The sequence below is a fragment of the Hipposideros armiger genome, unplaced genomic scaffold, assembly GCF_001890085.2.
Source record: "Hipposideros armiger isolate ML-2016 unplaced genomic scaffold, ASM189008v1 scaffold_125, whole genome shotgun sequence".
Classification (NCBI taxonomy): Eukaryota; Metazoa; Chordata; class Mammalia; order Chiroptera; family Hipposideridae; genus Hipposideros; species Hipposideros armiger.
Window position 1 is genome coordinate 2113166 of NW_017731475.1, and position 17574 is coordinate 2130739.

General features: G+C 37.7%; 1 protein-coding gene across 5 annotated transcripts in view; it reads right to left on the minus strand.

Annotated features, from left to right (window-relative positions):
- Nucleotides 1–177: 177 nt before the first annotated feature.
- The window catches only part of TMEM45A (transmembrane protein 45A), an 86261-nt gene continuing 68864 nt past the window's right edge, over nucleotides 178–17574 (minus strand). For 2 of the 5 annotated variants that reach the window (XM_019648332.1, XM_019648333.1), the window contains 3 exons: nucleotides 16218–16402; nucleotides 9599–9744; nucleotides 178–604 (listed from right to left, as the gene is read on the minus strand). In XM_019648332.1, the coding sequence (XP_019503877.1) occupies nucleotides 454–604; nucleotides 9599–9744; nucleotides 16218–16402 (482 nt within the window). In that variant the 3' untranslated portion in view covers nucleotides 178–453. Of the gene's footprint in view, nucleotides 605–9594; nucleotides 9745–16217; nucleotides 16403–17574 lie in introns of those variants that run through there. The other 3 variants (XM_019648334.1, XM_019648335.1, XM_019648336.1) reach the window with 2 other exon arrangements.

The window sequence follows — 17574 nt, forward strand, 5'->3', positions numbered from 1 at the left end:
GAAAAGCATATGAAATATGATTTCTAAACAAATGAAGCCTATATTCAAGTAACTCTGAAACAGATCTATTACAACAGCAAATAAGTGTTTATTTGTAAGTATCAACTATCTTTGGACAATGTGCCAAGAGCTGTGAGAAATATGAAAAGGGTCTTTTCCTCAAGGCAACACAATCAAGCTAACAGATAAGACTAACAGGCTAATAGCAAACATCACAAGATAGATCAGCATTGTTAAAATGTGTGGTAGAGACTAAAGTGCTATAAAAGCTCATGAAGGAAGATGAGCCAGAGCTAGAATAATCACAGAAGTTTTCATAGAAGAGATGGACATTTAATTTGGATATGCCAGGTAGAGGGAACTACATGGTCACAACGTTAAGGGTTGGGGGCAGAGGTTGCAAAATAAACACGGAGCTTCTTTCTAGAGAACTGTAAGTAGATAAGAAATTCATTAGGGGTCTGAAGGTTTTTGGAACAAGAAGAGACAGTAGTCTTCTTTGGACTCTGGAAAGGAGCTGACATGCAGTGGAGAGGCTCCCTGAATGTTGGCGCTGGTCTTGGAGACTGCCCAGCCCCTAAGGAGATGAGGCCCAGATGTCAGCCTAGAACAACAGAGGAAGAAGCAATGTTTCACTCAATAGCAGCAGAGCCAGCCTTAACAACCAGCTCATGCACATGCTTTGGGGAAATGGAAGAGGACTAATAGAAATCAATCAATGAGGAGGCAGAATTTCCCAGCACCCAAATCACTTAGACCTCTAGAAAGAGACAACTATAAGTCAAAGTGGGCTGCTCCAGAGCCTAATAGAGACACCTGGGAGCCATTTCCTTAATGATTTCCTCACTCAGAGAACCAGCGCCAGCACCAATGCTGCTTCAGCAGTGAAACTCAAAGAAGCACAGAGCAGAAGACATGAACTGGGGCCCAAGTATAGAGAGAAGAGTAGAAAGCTAGGTTTGGCAGAGGCTGAGAGCCCACTGGGCCTAGAAGCAGCTACTGAGTTTTAGGAATCTAGAGAACTTGGTAGTGTACTGTCCAATACAGTAATCACTATGAATATATGGACATTTAAATTAATTAAAATTAATGTGACACTAGGAACATGTCAAGTGTTCAATAAACCCATGACCATCATCATGAAGATTGCAGATAAAGGACATTTTGATCAGTGCTGAGGTCTGAAGGATTAGGTGAAGGAGTCTACATGCCTAGTAGTTGGAGTCAGCCAGGCCAACTGTGGGTTGGCGTTAGCTACCTTCAAAAGAGAAACTGTGTTCACTCTTTTCTAGTCCTACTCATTCTTTGAACTTCAGATTCATACTCAATTGTGAGGAGACCTCCTCTGAGCTACAATAGTGCTTTGTTCTTCTACTATTTCCATTTATTGCACTGTATTTAAATTGTCTGTCTCTCTGCATAGGGTCTACACCTATGCATTTTTGATACAGAAGAAGGAAGAGAAGGAGAACAAGAACAAGAAAAATAAGAAAAAGGACAAGAATAGCAACAAAAGAAGACTGGTGTCAGAAACATGGCAGCATGAGGGCTGCCCCTTGAAATCTCCCCTGGAAGTCACAACAAATTGAACAGCTATAATTCAACAAAGGATTCCCTATGCAACACACAAACACATCTGAGAGATCCAACCATTGAAAAGTCTGAAGGTGGGCAAATCGGGGCAAACAGGGGAGGAGGGAAGGGGAAGGTACAGAGACACCGGCTGCAGGATGCAGCCCGGAGCTCACTGTGCTCTCAAGAGAAGGGAGGATTGAGACTGCAGGCCCACTCTCTGTGGCCCTGAGCATTCCTGCCTAAGGGATCAGCATATAATACAGCTGAACCCAAGATCAGGGCAGAGACATTGGGGCAAAGACCAAATGCTGAAGGGCGGGAACTGCAATTTAAGCCCTCCCTGCCAGACAGAAAACAAAGACATGAAGCCTGGCTGCCTACCCCTACCAGAGCTCACCTCCCCCACACACTTTCAGTGTTAGCAGCAGGCCCCAGACAAAACTGTAGCAGTGTTGCATTAAAGAGCAGAATATCTACAGCCCTGAGAACTTGAAAGACAGTCCTGGAGCGGCAGGCGCACAGTGCGGCTAATTCTGGTGAGAGGGGAAGAGCTGTAGGAGTGAGACAGCTGTGGGCTGGAATTTGCCATTGCTTGGAGCCACAAGCACACCTGCCACCTCTCCCAGCCTACCCCACCCCCACATTTCATGGCTGATCCCTGCGGCGGGCACCCAGGGCTGCTGAAACACATAAACTCTGCATCAGCATTGGGGTTTTGGAGGCTCAGTAACACATCACCCACAACATCCTCCCATGGGGGCGGTGCACTGAGACCAAGGAGACCTGATCACAGAGGAGAAGCCCACCTCCCAGGAAACCTACCACCATACCACATAGTGGAACAGCCCAAGGGAAAATAGAACACTGCAGTGCAAGAAAAAATAAAACATTTCAGCAATGCCTATGAGAAACCAAATAAAAGGCCACTTCATATCAACCTGCTGAAGCATCCACTCCTTGTAGTTGACCGGGAAGAGAAATCCATTAATTGCCATGAATAACCAAGGTAACAAGGCAGATGACAAAGAAAATGAAAAATCTTCAGGAAATAAACTTAAAGACATGGAAATATGTGACTTAAATGACAGAGAATTCAAGGTTGCAGTTCTTAAAAACTCAAGGAGAGGCAAGAAAACTCAGATAGGCAGTTTAATGAACTCAGAAATGTACAAAATGAGTATTTTACCAAAGAGATAGAAATTTTTTAAAAGAACTGAATAGAAATTCTGGAGCTGACGGACTCAATAAAGAGATGAAGAATGAAATAGCCAGCTTACAAAATAGAGCTGACCAGATGGAGAAAAGAATTAGTAATATCAAAGATAGAAATCTGAAAATGACACAAATGGAAAGACAGAGAGAGAGACTTGAGAGTTAAAAAAATGTAAGAACTCTACAAGAACGATCTGACTCCATGAGAAAGATGGATATATAAGAATAATAAGTTTACTGAAAGGAGAAGAGAGGAAGAGGAGAGAGTCTATTCAAGCAAATAGTTGACAAGAACTTTCCAAAACTATGGAAAGACTGGATCCTCGAATTCAAGAAGCAAACAGAACACCTGAGAATTACCTCAGTCTCAACAAGCCTTCTCCAAGGCACATTATATTGAAGCTGTCAAAAACTAATGACAAAAAATTATCAAGGCAGCCAGGAAAAGAAGGCAGTAACCCACAAAGGAAAGCCCATTAGATGATCATCAGATTTTTCAATAGAAACTCTACAAGACAGGAAGGAGTGGAATCAAATATTCAAATTATTGAAAGAAAGAAATTACCAGCCAAGAATACTATATGCAGCAAAGTTATCTTTTAGACACAAAGGAGGAATAAAGCCCTTTCCAGATATACAGAAGCTGAGGGAATTTTCCACCACAAGGCCTGCATTACAGGAAATACTGAAGGAGGCTATCTGACCTAAAACAAAGCGAAAAGGATACAAAACTATGAGCAAGATTACCAACAGACAGACAGAACCAGAAAATGACAACCTCTACACAGAAAAAAAGCACTATACACTTCAACATAACATAAAGGGTAAAGAAGATAAAAATCTTTAAAAAAAAATAAAGCAAGAAGAAGAAAACTTGCTACCACAACTCAGAAAAGAAATCAACTCAGAGCATAAATAGGGATAATTTGTGACAACAAAAACATAAAAGGGGAGAGAGTAAACGTCTGAACTTGCAAAGGGGAATGGAGATAAGAAGCATGCTGAAGAAAAGAGAGACTACTGTATACAGGAAAATTTCTTTTACATAAACTTAATGCTAACCACAAAAAAATTAATAAATCCAGAACTGAGACACATAACATTAAAAAGAGAGGAAACATAGGGGGAAAAAATCATAGAATGCCACCAAACTAAAATAACAGAAATACAAAGGCAAAGAAATACTAGAGATACCAAGCTATGAGAAAACAAAACATAAAGTGGCTATAGGAAATCCTCAAATATCAGTAATCACCCTAAATCTAAATGGACTGAACTCACCAATAAAAAGGCACACAGTAGCAGATTGGATTAAAAAACAAAACCTAACCATGTGCTGCCTCCAAGAGACACATCTCAGCTAATGGGACAAATATACACTCAAACTGAAAGGGTGGAAATCAATACTCTGAGCAAATGGAATCCAGAAAAAAGTGGGTGTAGCCATACTTATATTTGACAAAACAGGCTTCAGGATAGAAAAGGTAACAAGAGATAAAGATGGACATTTCATAATGATAAAGGGAACAATGCAACAAGAAGATATAACACTTATCAATATATAGGCTATCAATCAGAGAGCACCAAAATATACAAAGCAACTACTAACAGAACTAAAGGGAGAAACTGACAAAACACAATTATAATAAAGGACCTAAATACATCATTGGCAGCTAGGGATAGCTCATCCAAACAGAAAATCAGTAAGGAAATAGCAGCCTTAGACCAATAGACATAATTGACATTTATAGAGCACTTCACCCTAGAACATGAGACTATACATTCTTTTCTAGTGTACATAGAACATTCTCAAGGATAGATTATATGTTGGGACATAAAAATAGCCTCAGCAAATTTAAGAAGATTGAAATCATACAAAGCATATTCTCTGATCACAATGCTTTGAAATTGGAGACCAACTGCAAAAAGAAAGCGTGAAAAACCAAAAATTCATGGAGATTAAAAAATATGCTATTAAAGAATGACTGGATCAAAAAAGAAATAAAAGGAGAGATCAGAAGCTGCATAGAAACAAATGAGAATGAAAATACATTGTATCAAAAAATTTTGGGGATGCAGTGAAAGCAGTATTAAGAGGGAAATTTATATCATTACAGGCCTATCTCAAGAAACAAGAAAAATCCCAAATAAACAACCTAACATTATATTTTAAAGAACTAGAAAACGAAGAACAAATGAAATGTAAAGTTAGCAGAAGGAAGGAAATAATAAAAATTAGAGCATAACTAAATGAAATAGAGAACAAAAAGACAACAGAAAAAAATAATGTAACAAAGAGCTAGTTCTTTGAAAAGATTAATAAAATCCACAAACCCTTAACTGGACTCAGTAAAGGAAAAGGAGAAAAGACACAAATAAACAAAGTCAGAAATGAAAGAGAAGTTACCACAGATACCACAGAAATAAAAACATCCTATGACAATACTATGAAGGACTATATGCCACCAAACTCAATAATCTAGAAGAAATGGCCAAGTTCTTAGAAATATATAGCCTTCCTAGACTGAATCATGAACTGGAAAATATAAGTAGGCCAATCAATAGTAAGGAAATTGAAACAATCATCCAAAATTCCCCAAAAGCAAAAATCCAGGACCAAATGGCTTTACTAGTGAACTCCACCTAACATCCAAAGAGGGCTTAATATCTGTCCTCCTCAAACACTTTCAAAAAATTAAAGTAGAAGCAATACTTCCTAACATATTTTATGAGGCCAACATCACCTTGATACCAAAACTGGGCAACAATAACACAAAAAAAGAAAACCAGAGGCCAATATCTCTGATGAATACAAAGAAAACTAGAGGCTAATATCTCTGATGAATACAGATGCAAAAATTCTATACAAAATACTAGCAAATCAAATATAACAAATCAAACAAAATACTAGCAAATCAAATACAACAATACATTAAAAAAATTATACATCACGATTCATGGGGTTCATTACAGGAACACAAGGATGATTTAACATATGCAACTCGATCAATAGATACACAAAGATATACCTTATAAACAAAATAAAAGAAAAAAATTATATGATTATATCAATAGATGCAGAAAACAGCATTTGACATGATACGACATCCATTTATGATTAAAACACTTAATAAAATGGGTATGGAAGGAAAATACCTCACCATAATAAAGGCCATATATGACAAACCCTCAGCTAATATCATACTTAATGGTGAAAAACTGAAAGCTTTTCTTCTAAGATCAGGAACAAGACAGGAGTGCCCACTTCACTGTTATTCAACATAGGTTTGGAAGTCCTAACCAGAGTAATCAGGCAAGAGAAAGAAACAAAAGGCATCCAAATTGGGAATGAAGAAGTTAAATTGTCACTTTTTGCAGATGACGTGATTCTTTATGTAGAAAACCCTAAAGACTCCACAAAAAACCATTAGAAACAATAAAAATTCAATAACGTTGCGGGATACAAAATCAATGTACAAAAATCCATTGCATTTCTGCATACTAACAATGAAATTTCAGAAAAAGAAATGAAAAAAAACAATTCCTTTTGCGATTGCTGCTAAAAGAATAAAATGCTTAGGAATAAACCTAATAAAAGATGTGAAGAACCTATAGACTGAAAACTATAAGATATTATTTTAAAAAACTGAAGAAGACACAAAGAAATGGAAAGATATTTCATGTTCATGGGTTGGAAGAATGAACATAGTTAAAATGGCTATATTACCCAACAAAGCAATACACCCATTTCTTGCAATTCCCATCAAAACCCCAATTGCATTTTTTTCAAGAAATAGAACAAAAAATCAGATTTGTATGGAATCACAAAAGACTCCAAAAATCAAAGCAATTCTAAGAAAAAAGAACAAGTCTGGAGGTATCACACTCCCTGACTTTAATTTGTATTACAAAGTGACAATAATCAAAACAGCATAGTATTGGCAGAAAAACAGACACACAGACCAATGGAAAAGAACTGAAAACCCAGAAATAAACCCACATATATATGGGCAGATAATTTTCAACAAAGGAGCCAAAAACATACAATGGAGAAAAGAAAGCCTCTTCAATAAATGCTGATGGGAAAATTGGAAATCCATGTGCAAAAAATGAAACTAGACTGCAGTCACCATATACCAAAGTTAACTCAAAATGAATCAAAGAACTAAACATAAGACCTGAAATGATAAATCTCATACAAGGAAGCATAGCTACTATACTTATGGACCTTGGGCTCAGAGAGAATTTTATGCATTTGACCTCAAAGGCCAGGGAAGGGAAAGCAAAAATAAATGAATGGGTCTATACCAAACTAAAAAGCTTCTGCACAGCAAAAGAAACTATCAACAAAACAAAGAGGCAACCAACTGAATGGGAGAAGATATTTGCAAATGACGCCTCTGATAAGAGGCTACTATTCAAAATATATAAAGAACTCATACAGCTCAATAACAACAAAAAACAAACAATCCAATTAAAAAATGGGCAGAAGACCTGAACAGGCACTTCTCCCAAGAAGACATACAAACAGCCAACAGATATATGAAAAAATGCTCAACTTCACTAGCTCTTAGGGAAATGCAAACCAAAACAATGAGCAATCACTTCACACCTGTTAGAATGGCAATCATCAAGACAAATGATAACAAGTGTTGAAGAGGCTGTGGAGAAAAAGGAACCCTTATACACTGTGGGTGGAAATGTAAATTGCTACAGGCACTATGAAAAACAGTATGGAGGTTCCTCAAAAAATTAAGAATAGAATTACCATATATAATCCAGCAATCACTCTTCTGGGTGTCTATCCAAAAAATCTGAAAACATTTATCTATAAAGACATATGTACCCCGATGCTCATTGTAGCATTATTCATGGTGGTCAAGACATGGAAACAGCCAAAGTGTCCTTTGATAGATGATTGGATAAAGAAGTTGTGGTACATATATACAACGGAATACTACCCAGCCATAAGGAAAGATAAATACTGCCATTCACGACAACATGGATGGATCTTGAGATTATCATGCTAAGCGAAACACGTCAGACAGAAAAAGTAAAAAACCATATGACTTCACTCACATGGGATACAAAACTGGAAGCAACAAAGGAACAAGAAAAGAAACAAAAATTCATAGACATAGACAACAGTTTAGTGGCTACCAGAGGGTAAGGGAGGAGGAGGTAGAAGAGGAAAAGGGGGTGAAATATATAGATGATGTATTATAGAGTACTCAAGTATATACACTTGAAACCTATATAATTTTGCTAACCAATGTCAACCCAATAAATTTAATTTAAAAAATAACAAGAAGGATCACTTTCACTGAGCTCTTATTATGGCCTAAGCAATTTAAATACATCATTGTTCTTAGGTACTATTATTATTCCCACTTTGCAAACAACAAAACTGAGACTCACTGTGGTTAAATAATTTTCCCAGTCATACAACTGATAACAGCAGAGCTAGGAATAGGTGTTCTTATCAATCGCTATATTGCTTCTCACTCATCATGTAATGTATCTGGGTCCTTGAAAAACATGCATTATTTAACAAAAGCTTACTTTTAGAAATATTTAGAGTAAAGGTCAAAATTACCAGGTACCTAAATTTAATAGGAGACATACATGTTGGTCATAAAATGACACCAAGCTTGGGAATGCTATAATTGATGTGCACATGCGCAAATGGAGGGCTCACTCACTACAGGTGTGGGGAAAACCATTCAGAAACGGAAGCAGCAAGCGAAATAAGTCAGACAGAAAAAGTTGAGAACCATATGATTCCAAGTGGTATATAAAACTGAAAACAACAAAGGAACAAGACAAACAAATGAAGAAAAAAAACTCATATACACAGACAATAGTTTAGTGGCTACCAGAGGGTAAGGGAGGAGGGAGGTGGTAGATGAGGGTAAATATATATGGTGATAGAAGGAGACCTGACTCTGGGTGGTGAACACATAATGTGATATATAGACGACATATTACAAAATTGTACACCTATGTAACTTTACTAACAATTGTCACCCCAATAAACTTTAATTTAAAAAAGAAAAGAAAAGGAGGGCCAGCCAAGTGGCTCAGTTGGTTAGGAGCACAAGCTCTGAGCAAACAAGGTAACCGGTTCTATTCCCACATGGGCTAGTGAGGTGTGCCTGAGCTGAGCTGCTGCTGTGCTGCCAACAGGTGGCAGGATGGCTCAGCTGGTGAGAGCACGTGCTCCTAACAAGGTTGCCGATTAGACTTCCGCATGGGATGGTGGACTACGCCCACCTGCAACTAAGATTGAACATGACACCTTGAGCTGAGCAGCTGTGAGCTGCCGCCTGTCAGTCAGATAGCGACTGGACTTGGAGCTGAGCTAGCTGTGCCCTCCACAACTAAGATTGAAGGACAACAACTTGGCTGTTCCCCTTCCCCAATTCCCCAACACTGTTACCCTTCCCCAATTCCCTAATAAAATTTTTAAAAGAAAGAAAGAAAGAAAGAAAGAAAGAAAGAAAGAAAGAAAGAAAGAAAGAAAGAAAGAAAGAAAAGGAAGCAGCATATGCAAAGGCATGGAGGCACAGAAGAGTGTGTTGAAAGGTGATGCATATAGGTCAGAGTCATAGCAGAGACACTGCTGAGCTATTCTAACTTTAAACCAGCATTTATTGGGAATTTCTATGTGCTGATAATTTTCTGCTGTTATGCTGTCTTATGGAATACTAAGGAATGAAATCGCCCTTTGAATTTTAAGTTCAATACTATCAAGTCACGTTGATCATATAGTAAGGAACAGAACTTCCATAAACAAAAATCACTAACTTACCAGGTAACAAAGGCATAAATCATTCCAATGATGACAAAGGTCAATGCGTAATGCCAACAAAAGCATATGGTGAGAAACATAATGTTGTCATGATCCATTGCATCCCATGCAGGACCTCCACTGGGGGGATAAAGGACAAAACCAATCTGTAATATAAAACAAAAAGCACATATTAAAATAACCAGCCACTTCCCAAGAGATGGTGCATTTCAAAATGCTTGGTTCCAAGATTAGTGGAACTAATTAGATAACTCCCATTATCTGAAATGCTACAGATATGACATCAGATTTTACCGCCTGTTCTAGTAATACAGACGGTATCTAGTAGGACATATTTTTTGGGGAAAAATGTTAAGGACATTTAAAAATCAATTTCAAATTATGAATAATAATCATCTCCAGGGATTGGTGGACTTTCAGAGAATGTGCTAGGTTTCTAAGTTGTTAAGTTTCACTTAGTTACTTCAATATTAGAGTACAAAAAGTTTTAAAATAAATAAATGCCCACAGCTAACATTATATTCAATAGTGAAAGACTAAAAGCTTTTTCCCTAAGATCAGATGACAAGGGTGTCCAATTTCACCACTTCTTTTCAACATTGTACTAGAAATTATAGTCAGAACAATTAGGCAAGAAAATAATTAAAGGGCATCTAGACTACAAAGAAAGAAGTAAAACTATATTCACAGATAACATGATCTTATATAGAAAAATCCTAAAGAATCCACAAAAACTATTAGAGCTAATAAATGAATTCAGCATACTTAGAGGATACAAGATCAATACATAAAAACAGTTGTATTTTCATACACATGTAATAAACCATCCCAAAATTAAGAAAACAATTACACTTACAATTGCATTGCAAAGCACAAAATATTTAGTAATGAATTTAACGAAGGAGGTACAAAACTTGTACACTGAAAAAATGCAAAAACACTGTGGAAAGAAGATCTAAATAAATGGAAATACATCTCATGTTCATGGACTGGAAGATTTAATATTGTTAAGATAGCAGTAACACCCAAAGCAATGTACAGATTCACTGCAATCCCTGTCAAAATCTGAATTTCCACTGCCTTTTTGCAGCAATGGAAAGCTGATCCTAAATTCATATGGAATTACAAGAGATTCAGAATAGCCAAAACAGCCTTGAAAAAGAAAAACAAAGTTGTAAGGCTTACAACTTACTGATTTCAAAATTTACTACAATACTACAATAATCAAAACAATGCGGTATTGACATAATTATATAAATTAATGAAATAGAATTGTCAGTCCATAAACAAGCCTATATATCTGTAGTAAATTGGTTTTGACAAGAGTGGCAAGGCCATTCAATGGGGAAATGGTCACCAAATGGTCCTGGAAGAAATGAATATGCTCATGTAAAAGAATCAATTTAAACACTTACCTACCCCACATACAAAAATTAACTCAAAATGGATCAAAGCCCTAAATATGGGAGCTAAAGCCATAAAACTCTTAAAATAAAATAGAGGAGCAAAGCTTCATGACCTGGGATTTGGTAATGATTTCTTAGCTATAACATCAGAAGTACAATTGATCAAAGAAAAAATAGATAAATTGGACTAATACATGATACAACATGGATGAATCTTGAAAACATTATGATAAGGGGGAAAAGCAAGACATAAAAGGTCACATACTTATGAGTCAGTTTACATGAAGTGTCCAGAATAGATAAATCCAGAGAAACAGACAGCAGATAAGGGGTTACCAGAGGCTGGGAGGAGAAGGGAAAAGGGATTGGCTGCTTAATGGGGCCAGGGTTTCCTTTCAGGGTAATGAAAATGTTTTAGAACTAAATAGAGGTGATAGTGCACGACACTGTGAATGTACTAAATGGCACTAAATTGCACTCTTTAAAATGGTTAATTCTATGTGAATTTTAAACCAATAAAAAATAAGATCAATGGATGGATGGATGGATGGATGGATGGATGGACGGATGGACAAATGGACTCTCCATTGATTCATCTTTCAGGTTACTTGCCTGACCAAGTGAAGCAAGACAGGCAGAGGTTTTTTGGTTTTGTGCTGGTGCTATGCATTTTATTTATCAACCAGTGTTATACACATGATTTTTTCCCCAAAATATTACATTAGTTGAAACTAGCAAGGTACTCTATAACTTCTTGCTGCCCTCTACAACCTAGGAGACAAAATACACTTGTCTCTATGTTAAAATTAAGAAAACTAAGTAATGTGTGACCTGCCTCTCCATCCCCAAACAGTTGCAAAGACATTGGCATCTTTGTTGCTGTGCCCCACCCACCAAGGGTGAGGCCTCTGCATGAGGACATGGCAACATTCTACAGGGATGAGGCATTAACGCCACCAGCATAAGACACATCAGACATCACATTAGAGATATGAGCCTACAACATTTAGACACTGCAGGCAGAGAATGCCACCCAGCTGGTTCGCCTGCTGCTTACACATATCAGTGTTTTGCAATGCTTTTTTTCTACACTAATGGGAAAGCTCAATTTGGGGACCAGAATGACCAGAGCCCAGGTCTCAGAAGGCCGTGGAAGAAAGCAAGAAATTCTAGATCTTCTCTGCTCACTATTCAGAAATAACAAGAAGAAAACTAAAGTCATGTAGTCAACTCTCAATTCCTGAGGCCCAGCCGTTTAAGCTGGGTGTCAGGACCATGAGAATCTGCTTCTCGTGTTCTCTTCTCACAGCAACTCATGGAAGGTGACAGAGAAATTCTGTGTCAAGAAAGGGCCTGTTAGGAACGGTGGGTGTAATGAGCTATGAACTCACTTCCCAATTCCCACCTATCAGTTCCACCAATGTTCCCCCAATGCCATCCAGATATACAGCCCATCCACCCCATTTTGGGGAATGATTTGCTCTACCTCTCAGAGGTAAAGGTTAGAGTTGTGAGTTAAATTGTGTTCTCCAAAAAGCTATGTTGAAGTCCTAAGCCCCAGTACCTGTGAATGTGACCTGATTTGGAAATAGGGTCTTTGCAGATGTCATCAAGTTAAGATGAAGCCATACTGGGTAAGAATTGGCCCTAAAACCAATGATTGATGTTCTTATAAGAAGGCCATGTGAAGACACAGGTACACAGAAACAGAGGTGTGACTCTGGAGGCAGAGACTGAAATTATACTGCAACAAGCCGAGGAACACCAACGATTGCTGACAACCAGCTAGGAGAGCAGCATGGGACAGATTCTCCGCCTGGGCCCCCGAGAAGTAAACAACCCGCTGACACTTTGATTTTTGGACTTATGGCTTCCAGAACAGTGAAAGAATAAATTTTCATGGTTTTAAGTCATCCAGTTTATGGGACTTGGTTATTGCAGCCCGAGGAACCTAGCAGCAGAAGCACCTGTCCAAAGTAATAAGAAGCATAGGCAGCAGGCACATCTTTCTCATTCTCTGGCTCTTTATGCCACAGCTCTGACAGTGATGGAAGGGAGCTTATAAATGTAAAGCACAAAAGTGAGCTTTAGAAATAGTCTCCCACACAGAGACTCATGGAAAACATGACTCATGGAATGAATGGGTCTGAAGGAATTTTTTTTTCTTTTTTAAATTGCATGAAGTGATTCAGTTTTTGAGAAAACATATATGGCTGTAACGTGGTTCAGAAAAGATAGCATTTTTATAGATTGGGAGGGAAATCCCCTCTAGGTTTGCCTATTATCTGATCGTTGATATATGAGTTATAAAAAAGTGGCCAATCTGAGCACTTGCCTCATTCAATTCACATCTTCATACTTATGGCTCCAAGAGTCCAAGTGTGTGTTTTCTCTAATTTGTTTATACATTTTTATGCACTAGTTTAAGCATATGTGGAGAAGTAGCGAGAGCAAAAATACAGTGAAAAGCAAATCACTGCATAATATTATTAGCTTAAGACAGAATTTTGGCCATAAACATCCATACATCACACATTGCAACAAAACATGGAAGCATAATAAATTCACCTAAGTCTCCAGACATTTTTTCAGTTTCAGAGGAATCTAATGATGGGGAGAGGTACTGTGGTAAACCTTCATTTCCTGCCATTGTGTGTGTTTTCATTGGTGTTAAATGTCTATTTTTCTTTAAGACTTAAGATGTTATTTAGTCTAGCTACCAGGTAAAAAAAGAAACTAGTCTAGACATACTGATAGATGGAAAAGTTTTTTTGTAATCACGGATTTATGCCCAAAGACTTCAACCTTATAGTTCTTCCTCAGAAAACCTTTTGGGGAAATATGAAAACATTATTTCTCTTCCAAAGGGGGTAACATTAAGCCAATGGACTTTCCGTTATAACAGCCCACAGTTTCCTCCCTCAGATCCTTAATTATTAATTACAAATGGAACACTAATTAGTTTCCTTAATTCTGTTCTTTATTTTTTTCTTCAACTCTTTTTGAGTTTCCCCTTTTGTTCTTAACTTTCTAAGTTCTTTATTTGAATATTTAGCTCTTTAATAAACTTGATATAATAAATATATGTAGAATCCTGAACCCAACAAATAAAGAATATACTTTCTTTTCAAATACATGAAACATTTGCTACCACTGACACTGGACTATGTCCCAAAGGAAGTCTCAACACATTTCCATTCTCTGACTACAAAACAATTAAAATGGAAATGAATAATAAGAAAAAGAATATTTTTTGGAAACTTAAAAGCACACTCCTAAATAACTCATGAATTAAAGAAGAAAGCACATGGAAAACACAACATTCAAAACTGCCCAAAAATGAGAACTACCACACATCAAATCTTATAGGAGACAGCTATAGCAGTACATAGAGGGGAATCTATAGCCTAAAATGTATTTATTTAAAAACAAAAAAGACTGAAAATAAATGAACATTCAGTTCAAAAAACTAGAAAAAGAGAAGCAGAATACAGCCTCCTAACATTAAAGCAAAAACTTAAAATAAAAAGAAATTGACAAATCCATAACTATAATATAAAAATTTAACAGACTTCTGTCAGAAAGCAAGGTATCAATGGGATGAAGTCAATTAAGAATATAAAATATATAAATAACACAAAAGGTTCCAAAAGCTTGGCTTCATCCCCAACCTTAAGAAGAATGCTTTTAGTTCCACTGGAACCGAACAACTGACCATCACTGTCTGCGCTAGACCTGGAGCCCGCAGGCCTGCGGCTCAGCTCTGCTCCTGCTGTGCAGTTCTGTGCTGTCTAGCTCACCAAGGCGTTTGCCCTGCTTCTGTTTGTCGTGTTTATTGCAGCCAAGTATTTTTTACATTACTATTTATTTATTTATTTATTTCCTTCTTTTAATGTTTTTTTTTAAAATAGGTATTTTGAAATTTTATTTGCCATTGTTATGTGTTTGGAGCAGAGGAGATACACCGAAGCATGAACTCACTGTGTCATCTTGACCAGGAGTTACCTTTAAAATTTTTTTTAATTTATTTTTATTTTTGAATAGGTAATACATGGACATGGTAAACATTTCAAACAGGAGATATAGAATCCATAATAGTGTTTTGCATTCCATTCTACTTAGGTTTCCAGGAGATAATAAATAATCTAACAACACAACTTCTATATATAAGCTGGTTAATTTCACCAATTATCAATGTTATCATATTATAGGACATTTGTTGTTTTTTCTATATCATTTTTCCTTTAAAATAACCCTTAAATCTAGCCCTTTTTACTAGACTCTGCTCCAACAGCCTTTTACTCCTCCACATGCTTAACTATCACATATTGCCTATCCCCTGTGTTCACCATGATGTTTCCCCGCCCTTGTCTGCCACGGCTTTCTTATCACTCCTCGTGTACAATGCAAATCCCTGAAATAACCTCATCATCCCAAATCTCTGCTTTGTGGTGATTGAAAAAGTCCTCTAATAAGTCTTTCCTGATTAAATAACATCCACCTTTCATCCTAGACTTTCTTTACATTTATATATGGATATTGGATTATGATTTCTCATTCTCTATAAAATATATGTTCACTGATTGATGTATACAGTTTTTCAACAACACATCAAGGTTATGGAGTAAAATGGAAAGAACCTGGGATTTTGGGGCAGACAACCCACATTTAGATTCTAGTTTCATTATTGTGTGACCCTGGGAAATTAACGTGGTCTCTCACAGTCTTCCTTATCAGTATATACTAGGAATGTTAATACCGAACTTCCAAGCCATTGTGAGGACAGAATGAAACAATGTGTGTGTAAAAGTACAGTGGCTGGCACATAGTTGTTTCTTAATAAATAATAGTTTCCTCCATTTCCTGCCTTTCATATATTTCTTGAGCTTACTACCCATTAGGCTGTAAGTTGCTTTAGCATCTTCCAACTGCTTCCAACTGAAAGCACCAGCTCAGAGTTCCTACACAGTGGGTATTCAGATGTGTGATGAAGTTGTACACACCCCACTTCCTTTCCTGCTGCCCTGTCAACAATCGTCCCAGAGCCGCTGGGCCGTTCAAGGAAGCATCACCTCTCACGGCCCCACATTCTCACTACAGGCAGCACATCAGAAGTAAGTCTCTGGGCTGTAGAGCAAAATGGCCCACCAAACAAAGAGAGAAGGTTACAGGTAGAGAGACAGTAGGTGCACTAACTGGAGGTGCCCACTCACCTGCCAGAACCAGTTCCCCTGAAGCAGGATAAAGCTTGATCGCAGAAGCTCCACAGTTACGTTGCCACGTGTGAAGAGCTCCAGGAAGGCGACGAAGCCTGTCAGCAAGATGACCAAGACCAGCAGCTGGTGCACAAAGACGTCCAGCATTTCCCGGCCGTGAGTGTGGTTGTAGAAAACAAAAGCTGACAGAGGGGGAGAAAACAGTTCGTGTTTTTCAATGAAACCACTCTCTCTCTCTCTCTCTCTCTCTCTCTCTCTCTCTCTCTCTCTCTCTCTTATATTATATATATGTAAAAGTGCACAAATCATACACTCTTCCTCTCTCTCTCCTTCCCCCCTCTCCCTCCCTCCCTCTTTCTCCACAGAATTTTACAAAATATCTGGTACCCACTGCTTCCCACAAGAACGACACTTTTTGGAGTCATGCTACCTCTTTGGAATGGAATCTTTGAAACCTAACACTCCTTTCCCTTCCCCAGCCTTTATCCTCTTCTCTAACACATCATGACATTTGCAACTATATTTCAAAGCAGCTTAGGAAGGAGATGAATACTAAGCATGATGGGGTGAGGAGCAGGAGTTAGGTTGAGTGCACAGATGAGTGAGACAAAGCCTCATCTTAAGGAATTCAGCCCATTGGAGGAAGACAGACAATCCTATGAGTGGAATTAGAGGGGCAGGACAAGATACTCTGGAAGGTCCCACGAAGTCGTAACTAACTACATTTTTTAATCTCATGCACGGATTCCAGCTTCAGCTTCACCTTTTTCATTTAGATGACAATTAAAAGATGTTCATTCAAAATATCATAACACCCTGAGATCATGAGACTCATACTGTGGTTGTTCGTGCCCATCTTTACCTAGCCCTTCTTCTCAAAGAGGGGTCGGCAGAAGCTCTTATCTTCACACATGGGAGGCAAGGTGGACAGTTAGGAAATGACTGCCTCCTGATAATTTGGAGATTTTTTAGTTCTATAATCAATCTATTCCTTACAAGTGCAATAAATGAAAGCAAATCATTCAACACTTGTTTTCAGTGTTTCCCCATACAGTAACAGGGAGACCAACTTGAGCAAAAAAAAAAAAATGTTGTTTTCATTAATCCCTCAAAAACAGGACCTCATATTTCTAAGTGACTGAATTTTTTGGACCCTACTTATCATGTAATGGTGGAGTTTTACTGTAGCAATATGAAAAAGGTTAGTTAGTTAGTAAGTAGGTGGTGGAAGATACTCTACTGTGTCTCTAGATTTCAGTATATTTATGATTCACTACTTTGAGCTCAGTTTCACTTGTTAAAAACAGAAATAATTAAAATCTCAGGATAACCCAGAGGTAAACCACCAGGTAGC